Source organism: Coniosporium apollinis (genome assembly GCF_000281105.1).
Source record: "Coniosporium apollinis CBS 100218 chromosome Unknown supercont1.53, whole genome shotgun sequence".
In the NCBI taxonomy this organism is placed as follows: Eukaryota; Fungi; Ascomycota; class Dothideomycetes; genus Coniosporium; species Coniosporium apollinis.
This window is the reverse complement of record NW_006913315.1, coordinates 68,545-94,814: the sequence shown is the minus strand read 5'-3', so window position 1 is coordinate 94,814 and position 26,270 is coordinate 68,545. Positions and strand designations below refer to the sequence as shown.

The 26,270-nt window shown below is 49.3% G+C and overlaps 5 protein-coding genes across 5 annotated transcripts; 3 read left to right on the top strand and 2 right to left on the bottom strand.

The window, feature by feature from the left end:
* Positions 1 to 5,334: 5,334 nt before the first annotated feature.
* W97_08403 (uncharacterized protein) lies at positions 5,335 to 5,729 on the bottom strand (the record flags this gene model as incomplete). Its single annotated transcript, XM_007786217.1, has 2 exons — positions 5,335 to 5,370; positions 5,433 to 5,729. The coding sequence occupies 2 exons, from the start codon at positions 5,727 to 5,729 to the stop codon at positions 5,335 to 5,337; spliced, it is 333 nt and encodes a 110-aa protein (XP_007784407.1).
* A 625-nt stretch (positions 5,730 to 6,354) lies between these two features.
* W97_08402 (uncharacterized protein) lies at positions 6,355 to 6,995 on the bottom strand (the record flags this gene model as incomplete). The annotated part of the gene is made up of 2 exons (XM_007786216.1): positions 6,355 to 6,642; positions 6,705 to 6,995. 2 exons carry the CDS (start codon positions 6,993 to 6,995, stop codon positions 6,355 to 6,357), a joined length of 579 nt encoding a protein of 192 aa, XP_007784406.1.
* An 8,318-nt stretch (positions 6,996 to 15,313) lies between these two features.
* W97_08401 (uncharacterized protein) lies at positions 15,314 to 15,751 on the top strand (the record flags this gene model as incomplete). Its single annotated transcript, XM_007786215.1, has 1 exon — positions 15,314 to 15,751. The coding sequence occupies one exon, from the start codon at positions 15,314 to 15,316 to the stop codon at positions 15,749 to 15,751; it is 438 nt and encodes a 145-aa protein (XP_007784405.1).
* Positions 15,752 to 17,370: 1,619 nt separating this feature from the next.
* W97_08400 (uncharacterized protein) lies at positions 17,371 to 18,076 on the top strand (the record flags this gene model as incomplete). Its single annotated transcript, XM_007786214.1, has 2 exons — positions 17,371 to 17,613; positions 17,672 to 18,076. 2 exons carry the CDS (start codon positions 17,371 to 17,373, stop codon positions 18,074 to 18,076), a joined length of 648 nt encoding a protein of 215 aa, XP_007784404.1.
* A 3,449-nt stretch (positions 18,077 to 21,525) lies between these two features.
* On the top strand, positions 21,526 to 23,799 carry W97_08399 (uncharacterized protein; the record flags this gene model as incomplete). The annotated part of the gene is made up of 1 exon (XM_007786213.1): positions 21,526 to 23,799. One exon carries the CDS (start codon positions 21,526 to 21,528, stop codon positions 23,797 to 23,799), a length of 2,274 nt encoding a protein of 757 aa, XP_007784403.1.
* Between the last annotated feature and the right edge of the window lie 2,471 nt (positions 23,800 to 26,270).

Sequence of the window (26,270 nt, the reverse complement as noted above, 5' to 3'; positions counted from 1 at the left end):
GTTCCCCCACCAGCGTCCCTGTGCTATGCCCCTCGAAGAAGTAAGGTCACCCTTAAGCCGTACTCAGATCGAGTCCCGCGCGCTGATACGTATTCCTCACCAGCGCTATCTACGCATCGGCACTCGGTGCCGCGATTCCCTTAGTGCGCCCATCCTGGTTCACCCCCGTCTTACAGATGACGCACTCGATAGCATCCCTATCAGCGATAGCATCGCTTAACAGCTTTTAGACGACCGCCGCGATACCGCCTTCTATCCGTCTGCTCGTGCCGAGGATCAGGTTCGTGCCGGCTGCAATAGCGAGGCGGGACGTGCCGGAGCGGACGGCTTGAACAGCTTAGCGCACAGCAACTAGGAAGGAGAAGCATGCAGTGTCGATCGTTCCCGCTGAGGCCGCGCCAGTCGAAGAAGTATAAGATCCGGTTCAAGACCACGGAGCGGGCTACGCCCGTGGGGAAGTACTGCGATTATATCAGTCCTCTTAAGCTCAAAGCACTCAATCGCTCTCTTATCGGTGTGAAAGTTCATTAAGGGTAATCCTCGTTCATAGTCAGACACTTCCCTGAATTAGATGTTCCAAAAGGTTGTTGCGAGAAGTGTGTCCACAAAGGGCTACCTAGATCGATTTGCGGCGCAAACAATAATGAACCTAGGCAAAAAACCTCTGATTTCTTTTATACTACTATAGTCTTTAAGTCGCTTAGTCTACATCTACCTTAATACAGAATCATATCCTTTGCCAGCCGTTATTCTTACGTTTGCTCCCACTTAACCACCGGCCCCCCCCCGTCGTTACCAGGACTGGAGCTCACGCCACTCCGCTCCACCAAAGCTCCAAACTCCTTCCGCCCGCTCGCGTACATCTTCCCGTCCTCTAAGCTCGTGAACTCACTGTTTATGACGCTCCAAGGCCCTACCCGCGCACGGAGTCAAACCAGCTCCCCGCCGCCTAGATGTGCACATGGCTTCTGATACCCTTAAAGCGGAGCGGGCGACCCTGCACCACCGGGTCTGCTTCGGAGACAGCGGTGGTGATAATTTCCATTTAGTGGACCTTGGGGCAGATTGGTTTATCACAAAATTCCCGCTCTGCGCCCGCTTGTGCGCCTCCTGCCTTGCGGGTTGCTCCTTCTGCTGCGGCCTACCTTGTTGTGCGCTCGGCGGTAGCTGTCCCGCATCCCCCTGCGTTGGCGAGAAGTCGGAGTCGATGGACACCGTGTCTTCTTCTTCTGTCTGGCCGCTGCTATTCGCTGCTCGTCCTCCCTGCTGCAGACGCCCGGCCGCCCTCCGGGCTTAGTGGTCCGCCCTACTGCCCGCTTAATGATAAACACTGCTCAATCCTCCGGCCTCCATCTCGCTCCTCCCTAGAGACTCTAGTAAGTTCTTCTTCTTCTCAAGTTCCTCGCTTGTCACTCTCCGCTATTACCAGCCCTGCTATTGACTACAACCTTCTCGCTAATAGCATCACAACTCAAATCCTTAAGCACCGCCTCGCTTATCCAATCCGCGTGGTTGGAGTGCCTCACATCGGAAACATAATAACGAACTCCATGCGCAGGTTTTCGTGCCCTAGTAGCACGTAGCTGGCGTCGAGGGTGAAGATTATTACGATACTAGACTTATTGTCATCTGCAGCACTATTGAGGTACTGCTACTCAAACACGGGACGCCGGATTCCGGAGATGTGCCATGTAGCCAGCAGGCCTGTGGAAGATGTTAAGAAGTAGATGGGCTCCTTTTCGCGCTGGTAGACGGTTGCGCGGTTGGTGCGCGGCATGGTGTGCGTACTGCGTGCCAGAGGCCCGGCCCGCCAGCCGCGGACAGGAGGTACAGCTCCTCCTACGTCGAGTCGGCGCCGCCGACGCAGAGCGACACTAGGGTCCTGCGGTCCGGGAGACGCGGTGATGGTGCGGGTAGGTATAGCTATCCCGGCAGCGCGCTCTACACGCCTTTCTCCGTCCTATACGAGATCTTAACCCGCTGGACATCGTACGGGAACAGCCGGGTCGGTGCGTGAAAGCATTCAATGCTGCGCTTGTAGGCGGCGAGCAGGCATGGGCACCCCGACTTAGGCGTGGCGGGATGCAGGTACTGGGCTGTGCGGAGGTAGTTGCTTGCGCGAAGGAAGGCGTTACGCGCCGAAGAGGCATGGCCACGCGCCTGCGCGTCGAGCGCAAGCTGCTCGGCCTTTTCGGCTAGGTGGAGAAATGCGCGCTGCTAGGAGAGGGCGTTGTTGGGTCTGTAATTGCCTTGAAGGAACTCGAATAACAGCGGCATTGCGACATTTACAAAATACAACCTCTCCCCCTCCTCCCGCCCGTAACGCCCTACAAAACACAACCCCTCTGCACAACACAACCCCCCGCGTGCAACACGCTCCGCGCACAAGTCAACAATCTCCACCCAACTCCCCAGCGCCCGCACAACCGCCGCCAACACATAAACGCAGTCAGGCAAAGCCATCAGCACTAGCCGCCGCCCATTAACCCTCCTTATGACGCCCAGGCCCGCCACTGTCGCCGCATCACCACTGCCCTCCCAGCACGCCTTTACCGCGCGGTACTTAAGCCGCAGCATAGAGATGCTAAGCAGCTTAAGTGCCACCGCGACGCCGTACGGCTGGCGAGCGCGTGGGTCCAGCCTAGCGTTAATGGCGAGGTTGGATGCGCGGGATGATAACGGCTAAAGCGGCCATTTCGGGCAGGTATTTTGTTGCGTAGACGCGGCGCGAAAGCTGAGAATATTGTTTAGGTCTGAGAAAGCCTTTCGCGGACTGAGTTGGAAGCTAGAAACAGGCTCGCAGATATGCTCAGCCTACTGGCACACCTCATCGAAGACCTTGAGACTCGGAGCAGCGCTGGAGCTGTTTATAGGTAGAGTGCTGGATTGTTGGCCATCAAGCTGCTCTTTTCCGGCTCTAGGGATAGGAGAGCCTGCTACGACTGCGGAGACATGTTGGCACCGCCGCTTTAGGTATCAAGACTGCTGAAGGGCTGGCTGTCAGGCTGAGGGGGCTTAAGGCTAGATTGCGTGAGAACGACGAGAGGTGCGGACGACGGTCCCTGGATCTGTTAGGATATTAATATAGGAGTCGAAATGCGCTTAAGAGGCTCACGAGTGCTTGTCCCGGCGAAGAGAGGCTCGCGAAAGCAGCGAGTACCTTCCCAACTATCAGTCATTTAATGAATTGCCTGTCCGTGTCCATATCCGAGCTGCGCCTTATATCGCCGAATACCTCCGCATGTTCGCTGACGTCTCTGCCGATTGTTTAGAACTTGGATCCTTCGCCGATCGAGCCGATTGCCCGTCTCCACATGCTGTGGGCGTCTGGCATGCCAAGCTGTCCGTGATTCGACTTTACGATGGCGCTGAACTGCTGGAGTTGTAGTCGACTACTCGCATTCGAAGAAGATAAGCTAGGCGGAAGCTACAATAGTCTGCGTAAGGCCTAACCACCCTGGCTTAGCAAGTATGTGGACTAGCCGAGGAGACAGGTCGAGCGATGGATGGTGGAAGTGAAATGGCTGACGGCCGACGAGTGATAGGCGAGGGGAGGGAAGAAGGCGGAGAGCGGTCTGGCAACTGAGAGAGCTGTGCTAGTAAAGTTCGGGCGCCCTTCAGGCAAAGCTGCAGAAGTATTGTCGATCTACTTACTTAGCAAAAACAGCCTCACACTCCTCACACTCCACCACCTTCATGCATATACTCAAAACTTGATACATATGTAGAAGCCATTACTCTCTATCATAGGTGACTTGAATCTCTGGAATTAGTGTTGTGGTGGCTGAGAATGTTTAGTTTGATCGCTGCCGCTCGGTGACAACACTTCTGTAACGTTGCCTGCCTCCAAGGGACGAGAGACGCGGCTCTGCGGGAGCGGCTCTGCGGAAGCGGTACGGCCCCTGTGCCCGTAGCCCCAAATATTCCAGAGGTGCGTCGAAATGGCTGTGAAGGCCCCAGATGGAGAGTAACCTTAGAGGGACTCGCAAAATCTGTCCAAAACGGGAGGGCGATCGTGGCGGCTTGCCTTTTGGCTTTGTTTGACAGCTTGCTTTGATGCTGTAGAGACGGCGCTCTATGGTCTATAGAATCAACAAGGCCTGTGAAATCTCCACAAAGAGATCCGTGGTCAGAGAGATGACACGAATACCGAAGCCAACTAGGGGGAATTCGTGCCTCTTCACGTGATTCCGCTCTGCATTCAATACATCAAGTTATTTAGATGGATATTTCAAGTATCAGGCGTACTTATAAATCCTATTTACTTTCTATATATCCAAATCCGTCCTGCTGCCACGATGAAGACGAAAGCCTATTCCTATAGAGCACCACCAAGCCGAAAGACAGCCCAACATATCAAGCAGTGGCGCGACGTTTGAGGCGGGCAGATTTCGGCGCAGAACGTTTCGCGTCAGGCGCGTGCGTAGGTGGCTAAGTCGAGACGTTGTCCGGCTTTGCTGGCCAAAGCATTATCTGAAGCTAGGTGCTTGGCCTTGCTTTTCATTGACTTCTGATACGCCTCGCCTTCCCCGTCTGCATGATACAATATGCCGAGAGAGTTGAGATGTAGTAATTTAGGTGCGGCGAAAGGTAACTGTGGGCTGGCTAGGAAAAGAAAGGCGCGGTGCGCTGGAGAGCTCGGTGATCTGTGCTACGCGTTGATTAGCCGCTGCTTAGTTGCTCTATGCTTTGTCGCCTACTCTGCTTTGTCTAGCAATAACGACATCCGGCGCCGGCTACACTATTCTGCTCGTCCGAGCCTAGGTATGAGAGAACGGCGACTGTGGGAACCCAAAGGGGTCTTGGTGATAGTATTCGTTTTGCAGGGCCAGAGAGCTCGGGGTATCCGCAGTAGGAGTAGGAGGACGAACAAGCGGTCGGTCGGAAGTAATGCCCAAAATGAATAACAACGCTGTAGCTACTGCATTTAAATAAGCAAGCGGACATGAATGTATCCCGGTGTTCGTACCTAGGTAGACCGCCGTGGCAGCTACAGCCTCCTCATTGCAAACCACGAAGTAGAGAAGCTCGTTGACGGTTGTAACATAGGTTGATAAGCATCACTGACTTTCGACTTTCGACTTTCTACTTTCGACCTTTGACTTTCGGAGCTCTCATCGGTGTGCGGGGCAGTCGCGTACTTATAAGGCTCGTTCGTAGTTAGGCGTTCGTTCGCGGCTACAGGCTATGCTGGGCGTCTTGAGGACCGGAGCCCTTGTTGCCTACGGCTACTCGTATGGCCCTCATTGAGGCTCGCACGCATCACGAGTGGCGGCTGCGAGCCTTGTCGACGACTACTACCGTTCACCTTGCTATGGACTCGCCACCTAAGCATCAAGCGACGCTTTCCTTATCCTCCATAGAGGCACCCTTCAGAAAGAATGTCAGCACAACTGTTAAGAATGTTGAGAGATGGTAGGCTTGACGCTTACCTTTTTGACTACTTCCTTGAACTTCTCAATCCATTCTACTAGGCATGACTGAGCACTAGCTTGAGATTGTAGAGCTTGCTTTGCCGCGTGCAGAAACGAATCTGTAGTAAGTAACATATCCATTAGGCGTTGCTCAAGCTGTTTCCTTTGCCATTCAACGTCCCTGTTCTTTGCTGCTGCCTCTTCGTTCTTCGCCCTAAGCGTTCGGACTTCCCTCTCTAGTGCTGCGTCGTCGTCGTCGTCGTCCCAGCCTTTATCCAACGGCGTCAGTTTGAAAGGTGGCTTTGACGAGCTCATTTGGTGATACTGGTTTGTCTTGAGCCGTAGCGGTGATAGACGCTAGGGTGGAAACGTTATAAGAAGACGTCGTGTAGGTACGTTAAGGTCTGCAGCGTTGTGCAAGTGTAAAAGGTCAAGGAGTTCTTTTTGACTGCTCTCCCCGCCGGAAACAAATAGAATCACGTGCCGCAGCCCGTGTACCATGACCAAACTCAGCCAGCTCGTTTCTAGATGACTTTTTAGTTAACCACTACCAATATAGCTCCAAGCTGAGGCCTAGAAATTATTGTTGCGATACGCGCTTGTATTATTACCTTGGGCCTGATAATCAATGAATGCGGCGATTATAGAACTACCCTCACCACGTGGTTTGATGATGGACGGGCTACGGCACGTGATTCTATTTATTTCCGGCGGGGAGAGTAGCTCCAGCCGCCTTGAAAAGCTCACGTGGTAATCACGTGCAGTTGTATCTATTACCACAGGTTTAGCCGTTTGGTAGCATCAGGGTTTTCTTGCCCAGTGAGAAGGTTTGGAGAATGTTAATAATAGCCCACCGTCTATCCGTCTATCCGTCTATATTACCCTACAGTCACCCAACCAAGCCGCACCAAAAACCATATCCGCTTCGTACACATAAACCTTAGCGTAGCGCCCGTCGCATCTCCTGGCTATACGGCGTAGGAATACTGCCGTAGTTCTTAAGTCTAGCCCCGGTCTCATCATCAAAGACCCACGCGCAGACTGCCTTTGCCAACCTAGCTATAACCCTCTTCAGCTTTTTGCGCTCGCAACGCACCGCCTGCCTCGCAGGAAGATGCGCTAGCAAGCACCTGCCGAACCAGTTGCACAAGTATCCTGCCAGGTGATATGCCTCCTTCTTGCTGAGTGGAGTGCAACCCGCGGGAGGTGTATCGACCTCGTGGAACCTCTGTCAGGTATTCAGGTTAGCAAACCACGCTATCAGACAGTATCGTCGAAAGTCAAACTCACCGAGCCGAGGTTTTTGGCCGCCATGTCGAAACTTCTGGGCTTGTCGAGTGGCTGGGCCCTACCACGGCGCTCCTCAAGCCGAGATAGTTCATGGTACCATGCCTCAGCGAGCATTGGCCACGTGGTGGTAAAAGCTATGAAGCTGTCTACGACCCGTCTGCTGCTTGTGTCCGCCGAAAGATTGGGTGTGAGGTAAACAGCCGCGGGGAGTTGTTGGAACTTGAGAGGAAACTCTGCTTGAATCGATTGGAGGGCCGTACCAGTTCCGGAGGAAGCTGGTGAGGTCGTCATAGTGGCTGTTGTTGCGCGGATTGGTTGAAGTGGGTTTGCTGGTATGGTGTTGGTCTGATGATATGCTGTTGGTCTGATGGTATGCTGTTGGTCTGAAAGTCTAGCAGAAGAGGGGAAACGGGGAGACTAACAAGAAGAGAGTGTGGGTAGCTACGAAACAGTGAAACTACGGTGGAAGTCATAATAAGGGATAAGACAGGGGGAAGAATCAATGTTTTAGACAGAGTGGTCTTTGAAAATGTTTCACTATGATCTAGAAGGGTGGAAAAACACCTTTGGGATAAGAGGATGTTGTAAAACGTCGCCTGAAGAGCGTACCGAACGATATTCTGAAAGAAGCATAACTCAGAAATAGAGCATGTCCTAGAAACAGAGCGTGTCGAGAAACAGAGCGCGTCTAGAAACAGAGCATGTCTAGATACAGAATATGTCCCGGGTGAATTGCATATTCCAGAAAGGAAAGACAGGAGAAGCATTTCCAGAAGAAGCCGGCTATTAAGTAGGTGAGGGACGCGTCAATACAGTGTTCGCTCTAAACAGCTATATTGCAAGAGCTCTGCTGCGTAAACGACACAAAATCGCGTTGCCGGAGCAAGACATAACCACGATGCCTCGTAGAGATTACAGCAAGATCGGTCGCAAGCCTAGTCCAGCAACATCCCAGCGTAAGCAACCACCATCACCACCATCACCACCATCACCATCGTCACCGCTGCAGCCCGCACAGCCAGCGTCCTCCGCTCCTCGTTTAAGGCGTAGCGGTCGGATCCTCGAGCGAAACGAAGAGCAGAGGCGCCGCCTTGCTAAGCCACCCAGCGTGCCGCTCCGACAACCTATGTCCTCTTCCTCTCCCTCGCCCTTGAGGCGTAGCCTTCGGATCCGTAACCGAGACGAAGAGCAGCGCCGCCGCCGCGTAGAACCGTCCGGCGCACCATTCCTGCCACTGCACTCCTCCTCAGTCCTACAGCCTATGCCCCGACGCCGCCGTGTTATGTTGCCTCGTCATATCCAAAAGAGACTGGTCGAAGCGGCGCTGCAAAGCGGCTTGCTTGGTTGCATTCGTTCGAACGAAGGGACTTCTCGAGGTGAGGCGTCAGCTCTACGTCGAGCGAGGTGAATAGTGAGTCGGAGAACAAGCGACAGCTTTAAGGTGAGTGAGATTGCCTGTTACATAATCCGCGCCTGCGCTGTTTAGGTGAAGAATAGACTGACCGTTTGATTAGCATCCATACCGGATACCGTCGGAACACCTACTGGCCGATTTTCTCACATCTGTAGCCTATTTAGGCTGAAGGTGTCTACCACCGAGATTGTGCTCTACTTCGAAGCTCGGGTGGGAGTGTTGTGTGTTGTGACATAAGGAAGCAGCTTGGGAGACTTGTGCCGAAGGAAAGTAAATTCAGTAACCAAGAAGGCCTCAGGCAGAAAGCTAGGCCATTTGACCAATTAGAGCAAGGCGGTCAAGCGGTTTGAAGCTGGTATCGGCGGCGCGATTCAGACAGAAATCACAGCGTTATCGCGAAGATTATAGCGGCAATCACTAGCAGGGCTGAATAGATACTCAAATTGAATAGTTCTATGTCCTCAAAACTACTATACAATGCGTTGTTGATGAATGCAGCACGCTGAATAGCCTTACCGTCGCAGTTGATGACAGATCACGTGTCAGATTAACTTTCTGGCGGCACGAGCACCAACGACAAGGCCAATGCTTGAAAGACTTTGAGAGTATCGGCAGAAGTTTTTGTCACCTTTGAGGTCTCAGAGCCACCTCTGAGATCTCAGAACTGCCGAGCCCATGTCCTTCTCGAGAGCGGCTCGCGAGATCTCGAAGATGCCAAGCTGCCAAGCTGCTGCAAGGAGCTCCAGCTCCGTCCAGCTCCATCCATCCAGCCTCAACCATTACCACCACCACGACGTGTGGAGGAAGTTCTGCTTGCATTATGCACTCCTGAAACTTTTGTAAAAAAAAGAATGAGTTTGAACCGCTTAATTTTCAAAAATGTGGTTGTCCTGCCTCTGCTAGCTAGGGGGTGAAAATCAAGCGAGAATGGAACTCCAAAGGGCAGCTCGGCAGCTCGGTAGCTCTGAGGTGGGTCTGAGAATCTGCTGGTGAAATCTGACGGCTCGGAGCCGGCTCTGAGCAACCGGAGTTATCGGAGCCACACGCAAACATCTCAGAGATGGTCGAGCTGCGAAACAAAACGCCAATGAGTGATTGCGTGATTTCGTCCGATTGACTAGAAATGCATATGCAACGCTGAGCGGTGTTCACCGCCCTTTAGAGAGGTGTCTTGAGCAGTTGTTCAAGATAGTCACGAACAAGCAGCATCCAATTGATCGCGGAGAGACGTACATGGTAAGCGGTTGCGAGATCTCGGCAGCGGCAACCGCTTGGACATCCGCGCCACCTAGGTAGATTCAGGTTCATGGCTTGTCCGATACGTCCGGTTGCGCATCCGCGGCCCCTTAGATGCACTTCCGCCAGCTGCATCTCTTGATCCTCCTTCCAACTCTATCCATGGTTGAACCGCAGCTACACGACGCACGTAGATGCAGAGAGATGCCCTGATGCTCCGGTACAATTGGTTGGCTGTCCATCTGGGTAGTCACCACGGCTCGCGCGTACGGCGTCGTCTAGCAAGCCCTCACCGCTGATAGCCTGATACCTCCTTACATTGAAGTGTATGCGGTATCTGCAGAGCTGCAGTTACAATCATTCTTCACGCATACAGAGCGCCAAAGCTTGCCTGTCCGAAATCAGGCCGAGAAACTCCGCCGTAACGCGCTGCATCTCCATCCTGGATCGTATCTATGAGCATCTCGCTTCTACTAAGGCGACATCCGGGCCCGCTTTTCCAAACATGGCCGCAGCATACGAAGGACGGGATATTTACTGAGGAAGCGGTTGCCGCTTGTTTTGGTGGTTGCGCCTTCGTACGTCGGAGAACATGCCCAGTATGCCCAGGTATCACAGGCGGAAATACAAACTACAGGGTCCGAGGGTCCCAGGGTCCCGTAAGCGTCGCTACAGTCAGGGCAGCACTTATCACAGGCACGCAGGTACCTGCTGTCCACAACCACGTTTGAGCCTTACGACCAAGTTACACCAACATCGACTGAAGGATACCTAGCAGTTGCCTGCATGTGGTGGCTTAAGCACAACAAAGCAAGGGCTGACGAGGCAGCCAGGCGCTGTCTCCATCGATCTCACCTGCCACAACACCGATCTGCACGATGCAACTGTTGTGGAACAGCGCTCACTGAGTTCGAAAGCTATGTAGTAAAACAGCGCTAACTGAGTTCCATCTCTGCATCAGTTTCAAAAGCATGCAGTAAAATAGTGGAGTGTGAGGTGGGTCTAGCCTGGTAAGCTGTCGATCAAGACTTGCAGTATGTTGCACTGCAGTGCCAAATCGACCTTTTCTACAACATCTTCCTTATTAAATTGTGATAGAATCCTCGTTGGATTATGATAGAATCCTCGTCAGATATGATAGAACATGTAGTAACGTCATGCAGCAGCAATATACAATATGATGATCTCAAAGTGTTCTTCATATAATCCTGTTGCTTCTCGTCTTAACCTTCTCGTCTTAACGCTTTCCCACATCAACGCCTTACAAGCTCCAGCTCATTATTCAGATTATTACCTTTGCTCACAGTCTTCGAGTTTTCCAGCAGTGGAGCCTTACTATGCCAAAGAGTTTCGTGTCAGTACATCCTTTCCCCTTGGACGCTCCCCGCCTACAGCCTTCTCAAGTTGACGGTTTTGGCAGCTCCCACGTCAAGCAGTCCCACCAACACCCGTATCTCAACAGCCAACGCCACCCACGCTCTGTTCCTCCTTCGCTCTTCGCTTCCAGGTCTCTTCCTCTCCCGCCTCTCGAGCCTTTCCCGCCCTCATCTTTCGAGCCTTGTCCGCCCTCACCTCCGGTTCAAATGGATTCCGCATACCTTTTATCTTGGCTCAATACTCAACAGAGCCAGGTGATTCTACCAGAACCTGGTTATCCTACTCAGCCGTATGCCACTACAGCCACGAGTCAATTTCTCGATATGGGACCGCCCCTTTCCTCCCTGCTTCACGAAGACACGACAAATAATCTTACGGTACCGAACTCAGGCGGGCAACCTCCAGACACGCCCGCCCCACGTATACGTAAACGCAAACGCATACCCTTGTCTTGCACACGATGCCGACAGAGGAAGAGAAAATGCAGCGGTGATTCTAAGGACGGCACCGGCTGTACTACATGCATTACGGCCGGCTCTCGTGCTTGGCCTTGCTCGTTTACCTACGACATGGTTGAGGGGACTACGCATGGTACAAACCATGAAACTTCGGCCTCTCGGACCCCGCTCCCGCTCGCGCACAGGCGTCACAGCGATCCCGGGGTCTGGCATCCAAAAGCGAGCAGTAACTGGGGAGATTGACGCACCGGTCGCTGTGGATCACGGCGGTCAAGGGGCTTGGTATTAGGGTAGTTGGTTCGTCGATGGGCAAGATTTTGTTGATAGGCAAGATTTTGTCTATAAAGGTTGAGCGCAGCTTTGCTCTTTTCTTCTCCAGCACTCCTCTTCTCTCTTTAACACTATCCATGTAGTCTTTTTTTCGGTTAAAGGGCTATCATTCTCGGTAGTTGGTTCTTTAATAGGCAAGGTTTCGTCTATAGAGGTTAAGCGCAGCTTTAGTCTTTTCTTCTCCAGCACTCCTCTCTTCTCTCTTTTACACTATCTATGTAATCATCCTTTGACATAGACCTCGTCCTAATACCTAAAGAAGTATATTGGTAGAAACGAAGTATATTAGTACAAAAAGTAGGAGACTTCCTACACCATCCGCAATTGTGACTGCAACTCTAAAGTCCGAAACCCAGTATCTGAATGCTCCCGCTCATGCCTGATGAGTCTATGCCTATTGATTGCCCGATCCCATCTGGCTCGTTAAGAATCTACCCGTTGACCAAGCTGCATCAAACCTGCGCTCGCCAATACAGTACCTAATAGCCCTCTTGCCAGTTCCAACAATCGTAGAGCTATACTGCGGCTAAACAATAAAACCTATCGGCTTCTTTACAGAGCCTGGTAAGGGTTTCGGCAAGCGAGCAAGCAGGACCGCGCCACCAGCGACAACAAGCTCGCCGACCGCTCAGACCGTCGGCAAGGAGAACCTTACTACCGACAATACACTTCAACCTCACTAGATACCGCTTGTCAGTTTCGCGACACCTATTCAGCTTTAAGGCACCCGGTCCTTACAAAATGCTTTACAAGACACGAAGATCCTAGTACAAGGCGTTCGTAGCAAGGTCGACAGCATCCGCATGCCTACTGCATCCGATACACGAGAGCATGTCCTATCTAGCTAACAAGCTCCGGTAGAACTGGACTACGCTCGATGAACTAACGCGCTGTGCCTCTGAAGCCGTACAGCCTGGCCTGGAAGCAACAACGTAGGTGCGGGGTGCGAGACTGTTGAAGCCCGATATCGCTAGTACGAATATCTAGCACGAATATCTAGCTAGACCGTTGCTAGTGTTCCTTCAGGTCCATAGGTTCAGCGTTGTCCGAAGCAGGAAGGTAGGCGCTTCGGGGCGTTTAGGGAAAGCCATCGCGGAGGTAATAGAGAGCTTCTTTTTTCTGTAAAAACATATCTGACTGCTATCGCTATGTACATAAACGCTCATCCAACTGTATCCCTCCACGCGCATTCTCCACCATCAGCGGGCCAAAGCACCTTCGAAACCAGAATCCACCTCCTCCGCGCCGTCTTGTCCGAGTCGATGCGGGGCGGTAGAGGCGCAATACGTGTGTTTAGGAGTCCTGCATACGTAGACGGAATCGATGTGGTGTCGGTAGGGGTAGGGAGGGGAGAGGAGGGGGAAACGAGGTCTTTCCAAGCCGATCTCCTCAGCTTGCTAGGCTACGGATGAGGTTGAGCCCTAATTTGGAGGCTGTGTGGTGGAGGGCGAGAAGGAGGACGTAGGTCGAGCCACTGGCTGGGCTACAGCTACAAGGTACATCGGAGGACAGGGGCTGCCAAAAGGAAAGGCGCTGTAGGCGAAGTGTTAGCTAAAGCCTTTGCGGATGCTTTTCTGAATGAAATCACCTTAGTAAGACAATCAAGGTGCCGAAGGAGGCCGTGGTCTACTTGGCTTCTGGGCTAGAGAATCTGTTAGCGATATCTTGGATCGAGAAGCCAGTCTTCGCTTCCTTTGGCTTCGAGGGAATGCTGACTTTCCCCGCCCACGGCGAGTGTAACTTGCAGAACCAGAAACCGGGATTGTATCGGTCACTTTCCTCGCTTCTGGGCTAGAAGAGCGATTATCGACGTCCTGGATGGAAATCCGGTCTTTATTCTCTTAGCCATTTAGAGAGAACACAGTGTCTGCGATGCATTTCCATTGCGGCTAGAGAGAATCGCGGGCTCGCAGTAGTAGCGTAAGTCGTGGCATTAAAGTCGGCGGCTGATAAGTGCTCCGAGATGCGTTTAGTTGAACATCTTCGAATGGAGTCTGCTGTAAACGCCTTAGTGCATGGCGAAGGTGCTGGAGGAGGCCGTAGTGACTTCTCGGAGGGTGGGATGGAGGTTAGGAGAGGTAAGTGCCTAGGTAGTCTAGCGCGGAGTCTCGGAGTACCGATGGCCTCCCCAGAAGACGAGCAGGGAAAAGGCTGTACGGAGGTATCTTCGATGCAGACGAAGATGAGGCGTTCCCGCAAGCCGAGCGTGATAAGTTACTTATGTAGCGCTGGAAAGTGGTTCTCAGGCCCACAGTCTCCGGGGTCGGAGCCCATGGGCTACACTGAAGAGGACGGGAGGCTACACCTCAGCGCATTTCAGCGCATTTCAGCGCACCCAAGGCTGAGCAATACCGTTCAACATCCACGAAATCCAACCCGCCTGCCAGAATCGATGCGACAGCCACCTCATCTTTAGTAGGACCCGTCCCAGCTACTTCACACCGCACAGCAAGCCAAGGCACGCTCCATCGGTCCTTTAGAAGGCCGCCTGTGGACCTTACGCTACCGCTGCCACTACTATAGGCCCTTAATTCTCTCCGGCGCTGAACGCGGCCCTTAGATCCTTCGTCAAAATCGACTCTCCCAGCTCCCCCTTTCCTCCTAGCCACGACGTGTCCCGCGCCTGTCTCCATAGACTATATATTCCCAGCATCGTACCGTTATCGCTCTTGTCTCGTACCTCTACCGCACTTCCAAATCCACCCTACCTTTAGCCTAGAACCTTCTACTAATTTGTGAGATACTATCTACCACGATAGGCTATCCGAACATATAATATATAATCTAAGACTCCTTATCTTAGGCTATCCGATCATGGAATTTCTTCGTTTATCTAATGTCAAGCCAGCTCGCGAAGTGCCCAAGCCGTCTAAGTCTAAACACGCCTAACCTAAGCCAGCAATATAGTAACTAAAGCACCTTATACCAGACAAGGCTTTAAAGCGAGACTCTCTATAAGACAACCTATAGAAGGTCTATATTATTGCGGGTGAGGCTCTTCGCAGCCCCTTAATAAAGGACTTTGGCAGCCTAACTATATAGATAATACCTTGAACAACGCGTTCAAGGCTAGGTAAGGAGATAATTCATTAGTTAATAATACTTATCTACTATAGGACATCAACCTCACCTGCAGCCTCTAGTATATTCTATAAGAGTTAGTAACTGCTAAAATCTACGTCCGAGGACCTCCGAAGCCCTATCCTATAGGCATCTCTATACTGCTCCGCTCTTCAAGCTCGGTAAGGCTCTACGCGTTTTATTTGCTGATTTGCGTCACCTAAGGTCCTGTATTGCCTTGCACGTCCTAATAGGTCATCCGCATGTCTCATTTATCTTTAAATAGTCAAAACGTCGTTTTTCGGAAGTCCTCAATTTGAGTCTACCTCAGCCATGTTGGAGCGCGTCCGGGTGAACCATATGGCTCGCGCGCCCACAGACTGATGCAGTCATGTTCCAGCGGCTGTCCGTCTCTAAGACATTCCCAATCTCGCAAGCGCGGTCGGATGGCATAAAGCGCCCCTCCTGCACATTCTTCTCCCGTCACCATCATCCCTCGTCAGCATCGAACCCATTCAGCATCATTCCTAGTCATCCGTGGACGAGCTTTCGCGTTCTTCCTAACTTCACATCGCAACCGCTTGATCGAAGAGCATCCTTCTACGCATCCATCCAACATCAGAACCAATCCTAGTCATCTGTAGACCATATTCCCATTCGCCGACCACTCAATCGAAGAGCACCGTCCCGTCTCTTAGTTCCTCACCTCGAAGCCCTATTCAAATCCTCAAGATATGCTCGCCTCCATCACTCAGTTTGCGCTCCTTCTCCAGGATTTGGCTGTCGCGGCGCTGGATACCATAAGAGACCTGCTCACCGCGACTTCCAGCGTTGCGGGAAATATGTGGAACACAGCCTTAAATCGCGCAGCCGTAGAGTTCCCCACCACAGCCTTCATCCCTGGTATGTTCCTAGGGTATGCCGACGCTATCGTGGCGTTTACTATTAAACTCGAGCTCGTGCTGCGCCTGGTCCTAGATGAGCCAACCGCCAAGTTCGCCATGTTCTTAATATATACGGCACTGATGTTCAACCTGTACCTGCTTGCTCGCGGTACGTATAATATCGAGACTACGACGCTGAAGACGATTTGCACCATCATCCACGGACTTTTTCTCGCGGTCTGCTTAGTCTACACCATGATTCGACGCGGCCTTTGGCTGATCTTCTGAGACGTGGGACATCTGGGACATCTGGGACTTGCACGGGTTCGGCGCTGATAGGCCACTGTCCTTATCGGTTATGGGTGTTATTGGGAGGTGTTCCTAGGAAGTGTTTATTTGGACGGACAACACCACGGTTCGTTGAGGGTATCTACTTCTGACGCTGGAGAGGCTGGGACTAGTTTGGGACAACATGGGTAGTGGATGGGTTTGGTTCAATTCCTTCTTTGTTACGAATAGAAGGCCAACGTGACTAATCAGTAATCTTACCCAACTCTGCTATGCCGTCCGTAAGGCGGCTGCACGTTAAATGTGACTACCTATCGAAGCTTAGCCTGGCAAGATTGGCGCGCTACTTCTTGCGCCCAGGGTGCCGAAGCTGTTGAGTATACCCATGACTTTAACTTTAAAGGTTGCTAATCACACCCCTTCCGGCTGTGGTCCGCTGAAGGGCAAGAACAGCACTACCTCTTGCCCTAAGACTGTTGACTGTTGCTGGTTAAACAGTGCAAACACATTGGATCTTGGCACGGATATGTGTACCTCTGCTGGTAGATAGCTCTTAGATTATCAAGCCACCGCACTGCCTGACTGCCTGCTTTGAGGTTGCACCAACCACGCCTTTACACCGCTTCAGCCTCTCAAAATGGTTAGATTCCGGGATCGGTCATGTCAAACCCCTAGCCGCGGAAATGGTAGCGGCTTCAGCCAACTGGCCTCGTCCGCACCGTTGGCAGACAGCATCGCCGGGCCCATAGGCGGCAGACCCTGCGGTGGGAGGGACTTATGACGCACAGGCAAGGTTCAGAACGCTCTGACTGGCTATCTTCGTACCCTCCTCTTCACGTCCGATTGGTAGTGCGCCTCTTTGGTAAGGGATGCACAGTGCTGGTAAGAGGATTGATTGGCTCACTGCACAGGTGTGCGTTTCAAGATTGATCAAACATGTAGCATGAAAATCGGTTTCAGCTACGATGCAGGCTTTCTTGCGCTAATATAGACTACTACCCGTCGGACGTGGAAAGACGGCAAACGAGCATATTATCCGCCAACGTCCGTCATACTGGGCCTCTCAACCCGTCGGGCTCTCACAGTGTCTTTTGCGCACCAGCTGCACCACACACATGTTGAGAGGTTGTCTATCGGAAGCTTCAAGCACTGCATCCCAAGCGGTCAGGGCTGAACCATCAGTACAGCCTCCTTTGCTGGATGGCGGGTAAGCAAACGCCGCTTCTGTCATGCAAACCACAGTTCTCGCGGGAACCTGAAGCCATGTCTCGGCATTCAAGCTCTATGCAAGCAAGCTCGCAGCAGTAGCTGTGAAAGAATGACTCAACTGCCGCTCCGTGAGCTGCAGTGATGAGACGCTCCTGCGATGTGCAAGGTAGCGCTAGATCTCTTGTTTCTAGCGATGCATCAGCCCTTTGGGCCCAGCTCAGCTCATGGCTTCGTACGTACTTGGGGGAGCATACTGGGAGCATACTCCAACCTCCTAACGCACATCCATCTTCCCCCAGCTCACACAACACACTTCCGCTGGTATCTTTCTACAATCCATCACTTCTATCAAAACGTCAAGCGTCCTTCTACTCCTCAAAATCTTCCTCTTCTTCATCAGGTTCACCAATATGGCAAGCAAGACAAGCAAGGTTCTGCTCTTCGCAGTCCTGCTCCTAGGTCTCGCACTTTTGCTCTCCACGCAAGGCACACGCCCCGCCTTGTTCAATGGCACCAACCTCAACGGCGTGATACCTGAATACATCACGGCGATCACCAACACGTGCGCGTCCTTCGTCCGGCAAGCCTTTAGGGAGAGTCCGATTCTGCAAGTTGCAACGAGTGCGTACCAAGAAGCTTACGAATACGCCAAGGTAGGACTCACTAACCACTCCTCTTAGCCGCTAGCAGGCAGCTAACAACTATACCTAGGTACCACTGGCGGTGTCCTACGTCACCCTTGAGGCGCTTCCATCCGCCTACTTCCTTAAGGCGCTCACGCGGAACGAAATCACCAACACTCTCACCAAACTCATCGCGGAGCTATCCTTCCTAAAGTCGCTCCCCTACGACAACTACGCTGAGGTGATCGCGTCGGTGCTGCGAGTAGCTCTACACACAATCAGCAACGGCATTGAACACTTTATTGTGGGGCTTTCCTCCCTTGAGGAAGTGATTAATACCTCGATGAATCCATACACCGCAAAATTCGCCGTTCTGGCCATCTATATCGCCGCCTTCTCTATAGGGTATCTTATCCTTGACGTCGTTATTCGTCTTTTGGACCTCTTCTGGGCAAGGGTTATCGGTGCTGTGCGCTGGCTGTTCGTCGAGTAGATGGTCGCGACCGTGAGGCTGATGTGTTAAGGAATCTATGCGGGAAAAATGGAGGACAGGAGATCATCGTGTAGTAGGGGTATCTTAGCCTTTCGTGCCTGGGTGAGATGCAGTTATCATTAGTTGTTTGTATCCATTGTTTGTATGGTTCTTAATGACAAATACGTGGATACTTACCCTTTAACGTTCTTGCTCGAGTGTTTTGACATGCTGTGATTGCCTCTGCACAACTAAGGGGGCCGCGGTGGTTGCGGCTGGTGCGAGAAACGTCGACCAACGACTGAATCGCATCACAAGTGCGCGCATCCATCTTGCGAGTAACAGCTTTCGCACTATTGCCCCTATGTACACTCTCAGGTGACCGCTCCTAAAGCTTCACTCTCCGTAGTCAAGCCGCCCCACGCATACGCTTGCTTATGGCTAAGGATCTACAGCCTCTTTCATCTTCTTCCTGTGCGTCGGACCAACTGCGCCGCCGCGCGTGTTCTTAAACACCCGCCCTCACCTACATGTGCCTGTTGTAGTGTGGTCTATTGCTCCCACCTCCGCTCCTAAACGCTTACTAGTCTGTGAGTTCAATCGGTTGGAGCATCCCACTGCCGCCGGAGTCGCGCACAGGCTTGAGTAGGCACCGGGAGCTGAACTCACGCTTGGGGCCTTAGAGCAGCGGTTTCGTCTTGGGGGCGCTGCTAGAGCGCTCTAGCCTAGGCTCGCCTTCCGACACACTCGCATCCATTAAATCCGAAGTGCTACCCAGATGGCGTTTTGGTATGTGCGACTGCCAGGGGTCTGGCCTGGGGAAAGAGCCCTCGGAAGTGACCTCAAATTGAGCGCGATGCTGAACGCGCAACTATGACTGCCGTTGGTTCTACCGATAAGAAGGGGTAGAGATATAACTCGCCTGTTTTGCGGCGTATGGGTGGAGTTTTGGTATAACTAGGCTGGATGTTGATCCGCGCGGCGGGCTTCCTTTCGCCTTCGTCCGCAATAAGTAGATCTATAACCTCTTCTTTGTAGACTTCGACAAAGGGGCACTCAACGTAATAGTTCCACTTATCGCTATTGACACTCTTCTCTAGCTAACCAGTGATGTGTTCTGTGACAAACAAGGCAACCGAATTACAGTCTGTGAATAAAGTGTGAGACTTGCCGGAGCCTGTTACCCTATCTGCAAAGATACAGACGTTACGGCTGTTTAAGAAATCTTGTATCATCTGCTGTAGATATTCACACACACTTTGGTTGGTGGCCGACTGCGAAAACACCGCGTCAAATTCGTAATGAGCGCTTGGGTCTCGAAGTACATCCCGTACATCCCTTGGGCAACCGACCGTTGCAGTCTGAAGAATGAGCTCTCCCGCCCCGGAACGACTACACAGGTCGACGGCAATGCGGCTCCAGCCTGCGTCGCTCAGCACGTAGCCACGTACGCGTGCTGCGACATGGAAGCTTGATGCGGACGGGAAGAGCTTCACCCTTGTCTTATGGTCAATCACTTGGAGCGCCCGATACTGGCCTTGGAGCGAATTGAAAGCCTGATCTAGCTCCTCGGCCTGCATGGCGGCTCGCGTACGTAGACTGGCGTGCTCCTCCTAAGGTGCGGCGATGGACCCTAACGGCTCGACAGCTTGTTCTACGACTTTCGGGGATAAGGTGCCGTGCTTGCTCCCAAGGTGAGCGCTAGTCCTATGGAGATTCGCCGTCCGTTCCATGAAGCGTGCTTAAAGCGCGGGCAGTTTCTCGATCTGCTCCACGACCTCCGACTATAAGGAGGAGTTGTTGCTCTTAAGGGAACTGTGCTCTTTTTAAAGGGTCGCTATCTGTTTAGTCAAGCGTGCTTGTAGATCCTCGTGCTTTTCCTTAAGCCAGGCGTGGGTCCTGATTGGCCACTCATCTCTATGCATAACATTTGGTTCAAGAGCTTCGAACTCGGTCTTGAGCCTTGTATAGTTCTCCATTAACTCTGTGTTCCACTTTCTTACTTGTAAACAGAGGTCGCTAAAGAAAAGCTCAGACGATCATATTCTTTGACTAGGTGTCCATTCTCTAGTTCCGTGCCCGGCCCTTCGGAAAGCAGGCTGCTTTGAAAGTGCGGCGACTTAAATACCGGGGTTGCATCATGCTGCTCCTCGTGGCGGACAAGGCCTTTTGGCTAGACTGGCTGTTCATCTATCTGTGGGATACGCTGCGGCTGCTTCTCGACCTGTGACCCATGCTCTGGCCGCTCCTCTGTCTTTAACCGATGCTTAACCTGCTCGTGTAGTCCGTTGACTAGCAAGGGCCGTTCGTCCTGCAGCGCTTTGTGCCTGTTGTGGGCGTGCCGGCCTTGGAGACGCTCTTTCCGGCTGCCGCACTGGATCGACTTGTATGGACGTAATTGCGGCGGACGTTGACGTGGTAGACATAACTGTGCTGGACGTGATCGTGTCGGACGTGACTGTGCCCGACGTGACCATGGCTTGCGCCTTCTTGCTAAAGGACCGCTATGCCTTAAGAGGGCCTGAAACAGCTTGCGTATATTCCTCTAACTCGCTGTCTGGCAGCCCCAATAACTCGCTGTCTGTATTGTAAGACTCGCCACTCGGGGCGCTTTGAAGTAGAAGAGTTCCGGAAGCGACGCGCGGGCTGTAAAGACGGCGCAGGGCCCCTTCGACGACTATAAGGGCCGCTTGAACAACTATATAGGACCCTCCAAGGAACGTTTCGAGCTTACACGGGAGGACGGCACTAAATATACCTATAGTCAGCAAGTAGTATGCACTTTGCACGACCAGCATCGGTGAAAAGTAATAGGGGAAGCCCTTGTATGTCACGCGTGCGATTGGGATAGTTAGTCAGTTAACCTCTAGACGGCTAGCTGCAGTACCGCCGCTATTAAAGATCCAGTACCGGTCCAAACAACTCAAATATTCAATGAGTCGGCATCTATCTATTGAAAACACTATGCGTCCCGAAGCCGTTCCAGATCAGCACCCGCTGTTTCCTACCTGCGCGTGACTTGGTGAGGGGATCGAACAGGCGCTGTATCCAGTACAGACTGATCTGAGAGTCGGTGTATCCGGTGCTGGAGCAGGCAAAATGCCAGCTAGGAGTGGGATGGGTGGTCTGGAATGAGAATCTGAGAATTGTATTAGATAAGAGCGCACTAGCGCATGATAGGCTGAGGCTCCGTGCGGGGATGCCACGTCAGTCGTCCAGCTTACAGTAAGCTGAGTCCGCGTGATATGTGCAGCCCATTGTTATTAGTATATAGAGAGCTTCTCCCACTTTCCTTCGCTCGACTTCTTTAGCGCCTCTCTGTGTTCCCTCCGCCAGCGAACTAAGTACCTCACTGTATTCTGGGAGTCGATATAGCTCACGCGTTCCATGCAACTTTAATGCGACCGTACGCGCACCTCAATAACGAAAGCCGACGACGTCTCTTCTTGAATGCTCAGATAGCATCGATCATGGCGCAATCAAATGGCTCAGAGCCGTATCAATACACCAAAATCGACAAGCTAGACTCAATTAGACTCCTTGAGCTGCTCCCTGGGACAGATGACCCTCTAAGATGCATGTTGGTGGAAGTCAGGTTGTCCCAAAAACCAACATTCGAGGCACTATCTTACACTTGGGGCGGGAACGAATTTCCTAACAGAATTGACGAAATATCATCTCAATCAGCACTCTACATAACAGATAATCTCAGAGATGCTCTCCGAGCATTACGTCCTAAGAGCGCGAGCCGTATACTCTGGGTCGATGCTCTCTGCATAAACCAGTCAGATAATGTGGAGAAAGGCTGGCAAGTTGGTATGATGAAAGACATCTACCAAAGTGCTAGTAAGGTTGTCGTATGGTTAGGCAAGCAGCATGACCATCCCGACGTTGCCGAAATCGAGAAGAAGGGGTTCGAAGAGCTCGAGCGTATTGGCCGCAATTGTTCGCTTTACGGGTTCGATACGATCTTTCCGCCGTTCCCTCGAGCCATAGTGGACCAGAGTGCACTTGGGCACTTCAAAGAGCTTGCTAAGGACTGCAACGGGCTTAGTTTGCTTGCGATCTACCACCGGGAATGGTACGAGCGCGTGTGGGTTGTCCAGGAATTCATCCTTGCCAAGGACCTTATCTTGCAGTCTGGAAGCCGTTCGGTCAGTTACGAGCTTTTCAGCAAGGCAACAGCAGTCCTTCAGCTGATGGCTCGTCGTCGGAGTCTGAGAAACGAGTGGATCAGCAATAGAAAGGGTCTTCCTCAGTTATTTTTCAGGCAAGAATTCGACCGCTCGTGGCGATTGATACAACAGCGCGAGCGATACTGGGGCATGCGTGAGACGCAATACTCCGGCAGCACAGCGGGCACGCAATCATCTACCTACACATCTGTCTATGCTTACGAGGACCCGGTCATTCGTCCTTCCTCCATAATCGAATACTGTGCGTTTGGAAAGAATCTTAAATGTAGCAATGAGGTTGATCGAGTGTACGGAATGCTGGGGATCGCCTACGACTCTTTGTCCATTGAACCTGATTACAGCTCAGCTCCAGAAAAAGTATGGGAAACGTTGGCCGTTAAGACACTTTTACTCGGTGACCTCACAGTACTTCATTATGCCGGTGTGTCCGCTACGAGAATGTCACGGGTTCGTTCTTTTGCTGCGGATTTCGGTCGTTGGTCCAACAATACTAGGCGGCTTGGTGGTCACGGTTATCCGAAATTTCACGCGGCAACGCAGATACCTGCCAAAGTCGAACTTGAAGAGGATGGATGTATGCGTGTCCATGCCATCAAGGTTGATACCGTGAATCGGGTGAACTTTGCTTACCTCAAGGATGAAGATGCTCCGTCTCCGTCGACAACAGAAGTACCGGGAAATGTAAATCTCTCTGGGCAGCCGGATTTCATCAGGATCGATCAAGATGCATTACAACAGCTCTACAAGTGGTGGATGTATTGGTTGGCAGCGAAAGGCCCAAGGTACTACAGTGATAGGATTGGAAAATGGGCTTTTCCGCGGACGATTATAGCCGATAACGCTCTGCCAATTACCAGAGAAGAATTTGCTCAATACTCCCTGGAAGCAATGGATCTATTGTTCGTTATCTTCATGCTGGTAGAGGAGTCGTCAGATGACACAGGCAATACTAAGACGTTCGTCGACACGTGGAAGGTGTATGAGTGGATGGGTAAGCCGATGAAGATCTCGTTGTCGACATTCACCAATGACGAGAACTTCACCACATATCATTTCCCATCGAGAGGTGCCGGTCAGGAGCAAGATGATGTGTTGCATACCATGCTATCGCTCTATGAGTCTGGAGGGATCGCAGAGGCCGGTTTAGAGTATGGTCGTGCCCGAATACAAGACATCCTTGGCTTCACTACATTGTCACAAGCAAAGGCCATGGAGATAACGAGTCCATTAAAGGAACAATTGGAGCTCTACGTCACGGTAGTATCTATGATACTATCTCAACGCCACCTTTTCTTCACGAATGTCAGATTCCTGGGTATAGGGCCAAAAGGTATGCGACCAGGAGACGTAATAATGGTCCCCGAAGGCTCACAGACACCGTTTGTCTACCGGAGGATGGAAGGAGGAGAAGACAACAAGGAAGGAAACTGCGTGAGACGAGGTGAATTGATCGGTGAATGCTACATCCATGGTCTGATGGAAGGCAAGCCCGCTCAACAGCTTGAGGCAGATTATACTGAAAGTCATATCGAGGTGATTTTGAACTAATAGCTTGTCGTGTAACATTGTATAAATCCCTAGCGCTATTATTATTCTATTATACTCGCAATATTCGAATAAAGTAATTGCTTGAACTCGATATACTCTTATTAACAATCGAATACTATGCTAATTTACCATCTATACTAGTATTATTATGTCTTTTATAGTATATCTAAGTTATAAGATATATTAAGGGTAGCGGTATATAGTTGCAACTATAACTATAACTAGTTTTTTTATCCCCTTTATTCTCTATTAGCAAATCGTTTAAAATTAATTCTAGTTTAAAAGATTTAAGATATCTAGAACGCTCTAAGCGCTAGCTAGTAATATTTACTAGTAGTAGATATAGATAGTTTATCTCGCTTACTATAATAGAAAACTATATAATGCAGCTAACTATAAAGCCTTTATAGTAAAAAGCCTACTACTTATAATCTTTACTCTATATATAGTATGTAGAAAAGTCTTAATAGTACTATTTAGTACAATCCCTTATATTCACTATAAAGAGGTTAGTAGATATAGTTTTACGGGTTATCTATAGATAATATAGGTCTTAATATTCTAGTTAGTCTAGTAGTAAATAGGCTACTTACTCTTAAGATAGAGTATAAACTACTATACTAGAATAAAGTAGCTATATATATAGAACTCATATATATACTAAAGAGTTTTATACGCGGTAATATATTAAGTAGTAATATACTTCTAAATATTATTTACTACTATAGAGAGTACTATACTAAGCTATTACTACTACTATACTTATAGCGCTATTATAGTAGAATTAGAGCCTTTAAAGATACATTTAAATATATACTTAATAGTATTATAGTCTATAAAGCACTCTATATTAATATACATTAAAGAAATTGGAGAAATAAAAATTATAGGCTGTAATATTATGATTTCTATATATATAGATTTATTTATTCACTTAAAAAGTTTACTTATTTTTAAAACGCTTATAAAGATGCTAGTAGTCATTATTAACTATAGTTTTAGCCTAGAATTAGTATAAAAAGATGAATCTATACCTATTATTATATATATAACTTATAGCTAGGTATTACTTTCTATAAAGACTATATAGTATATTATAAGTAACTATATTATAGAGTAGAAGCTCTACTACTATATTAAAAAGATTTATATAGATAGCTTTTTTAATATTCTCTATAGTACTATAGTAGAATATAGGATCTAGGATTAGTAGTATATAAGTATATAGAATCTAGGATTAGTAGTACATAAGTATATAGAATCTTATACTTTAAGAACTTAATAATCTAGTAGATAACTGCTATATAGCTAAGTATCTTATACTTTAGAATCTCGCGCTATAGCTATTTTAGCTTTAAATAGAAAATATAGTTTACTAGATCTAGATCATCTATAGTAGTCTAGTAAACTATAAGCTTATACTAGATTTTCTATCACTATAGATTATAAATAAAGGTAATAAAGAATTTAGAGAAGCTAAAGTAGTATATAAGAGCTATAGTATTAAGATAGAGATTATATATATACTATAGGAATCTAGTACATAATATAGAAAGAATAATATTATAGCTAATATTTTAGCTAGTAACTTAGTTATTCAAATGTAGCGTATTAAGTATACTACTATACTATACTCTATATAAGGTCTTCTAGTTATACTTATACTACTATAAGTAGGAGCTAGTAATTAAAGTATATATATCCATAACTATCTTATAAAATAGTCTTTCTATAAGTAGTTAAGTAGATAGTAGATAGAATAGCTATAGATAGTATTTCTACTACTACTACTATAAGATCTATATAGAACTATAATAACTAAACTATATATTTATATTATTATTGCTTTTTTTCTTCTATTTACTTTTCTCTTTACTACTTAAAGTAAAACTCTCTCTATAATCTCTATAGTAACCTCTTTATCTTCTATAGTATTATAAGTTAAACTGCGGCGAGTATAATTAAGAGTAATTAGTGCTAATTATTAAATAATAACTAATTACTCCTAGTCTACTAAGGCTATAATTAGTGTAATTAGTATAATTAGAACTAATTACACTAAGTAGACTAAGTAAAGTATAAAGATACTTACTCTTAGCTATAGTATATAGATAGCGCTATTCTTATTTATTATAATAGTATACTTAACTTAGAATAAAAAGCTTATACTCTTATAATATACTTAGTCTTTACTTTATAGTAGTAATGTAGCTTTATAATATCTTATAGTATTCTCTAATCCCTTAGTTAGAATTATACTATACCCTAGTAACGGTATTACTATCTAGAGATAGTATTTATCGTATTTTAAGTACTATCTTTAAAGGAATACTTAAGAAAATAATACATTAATATATCTACTATAGAATCTATTTCTAGATAGTAGAGAAACTAGACTATAAGAGTCTCTCTAGACTATAAACTTATTAAGATTAGAGTTTCGAATAAATACTATAGAGAAAGAGAAAGGC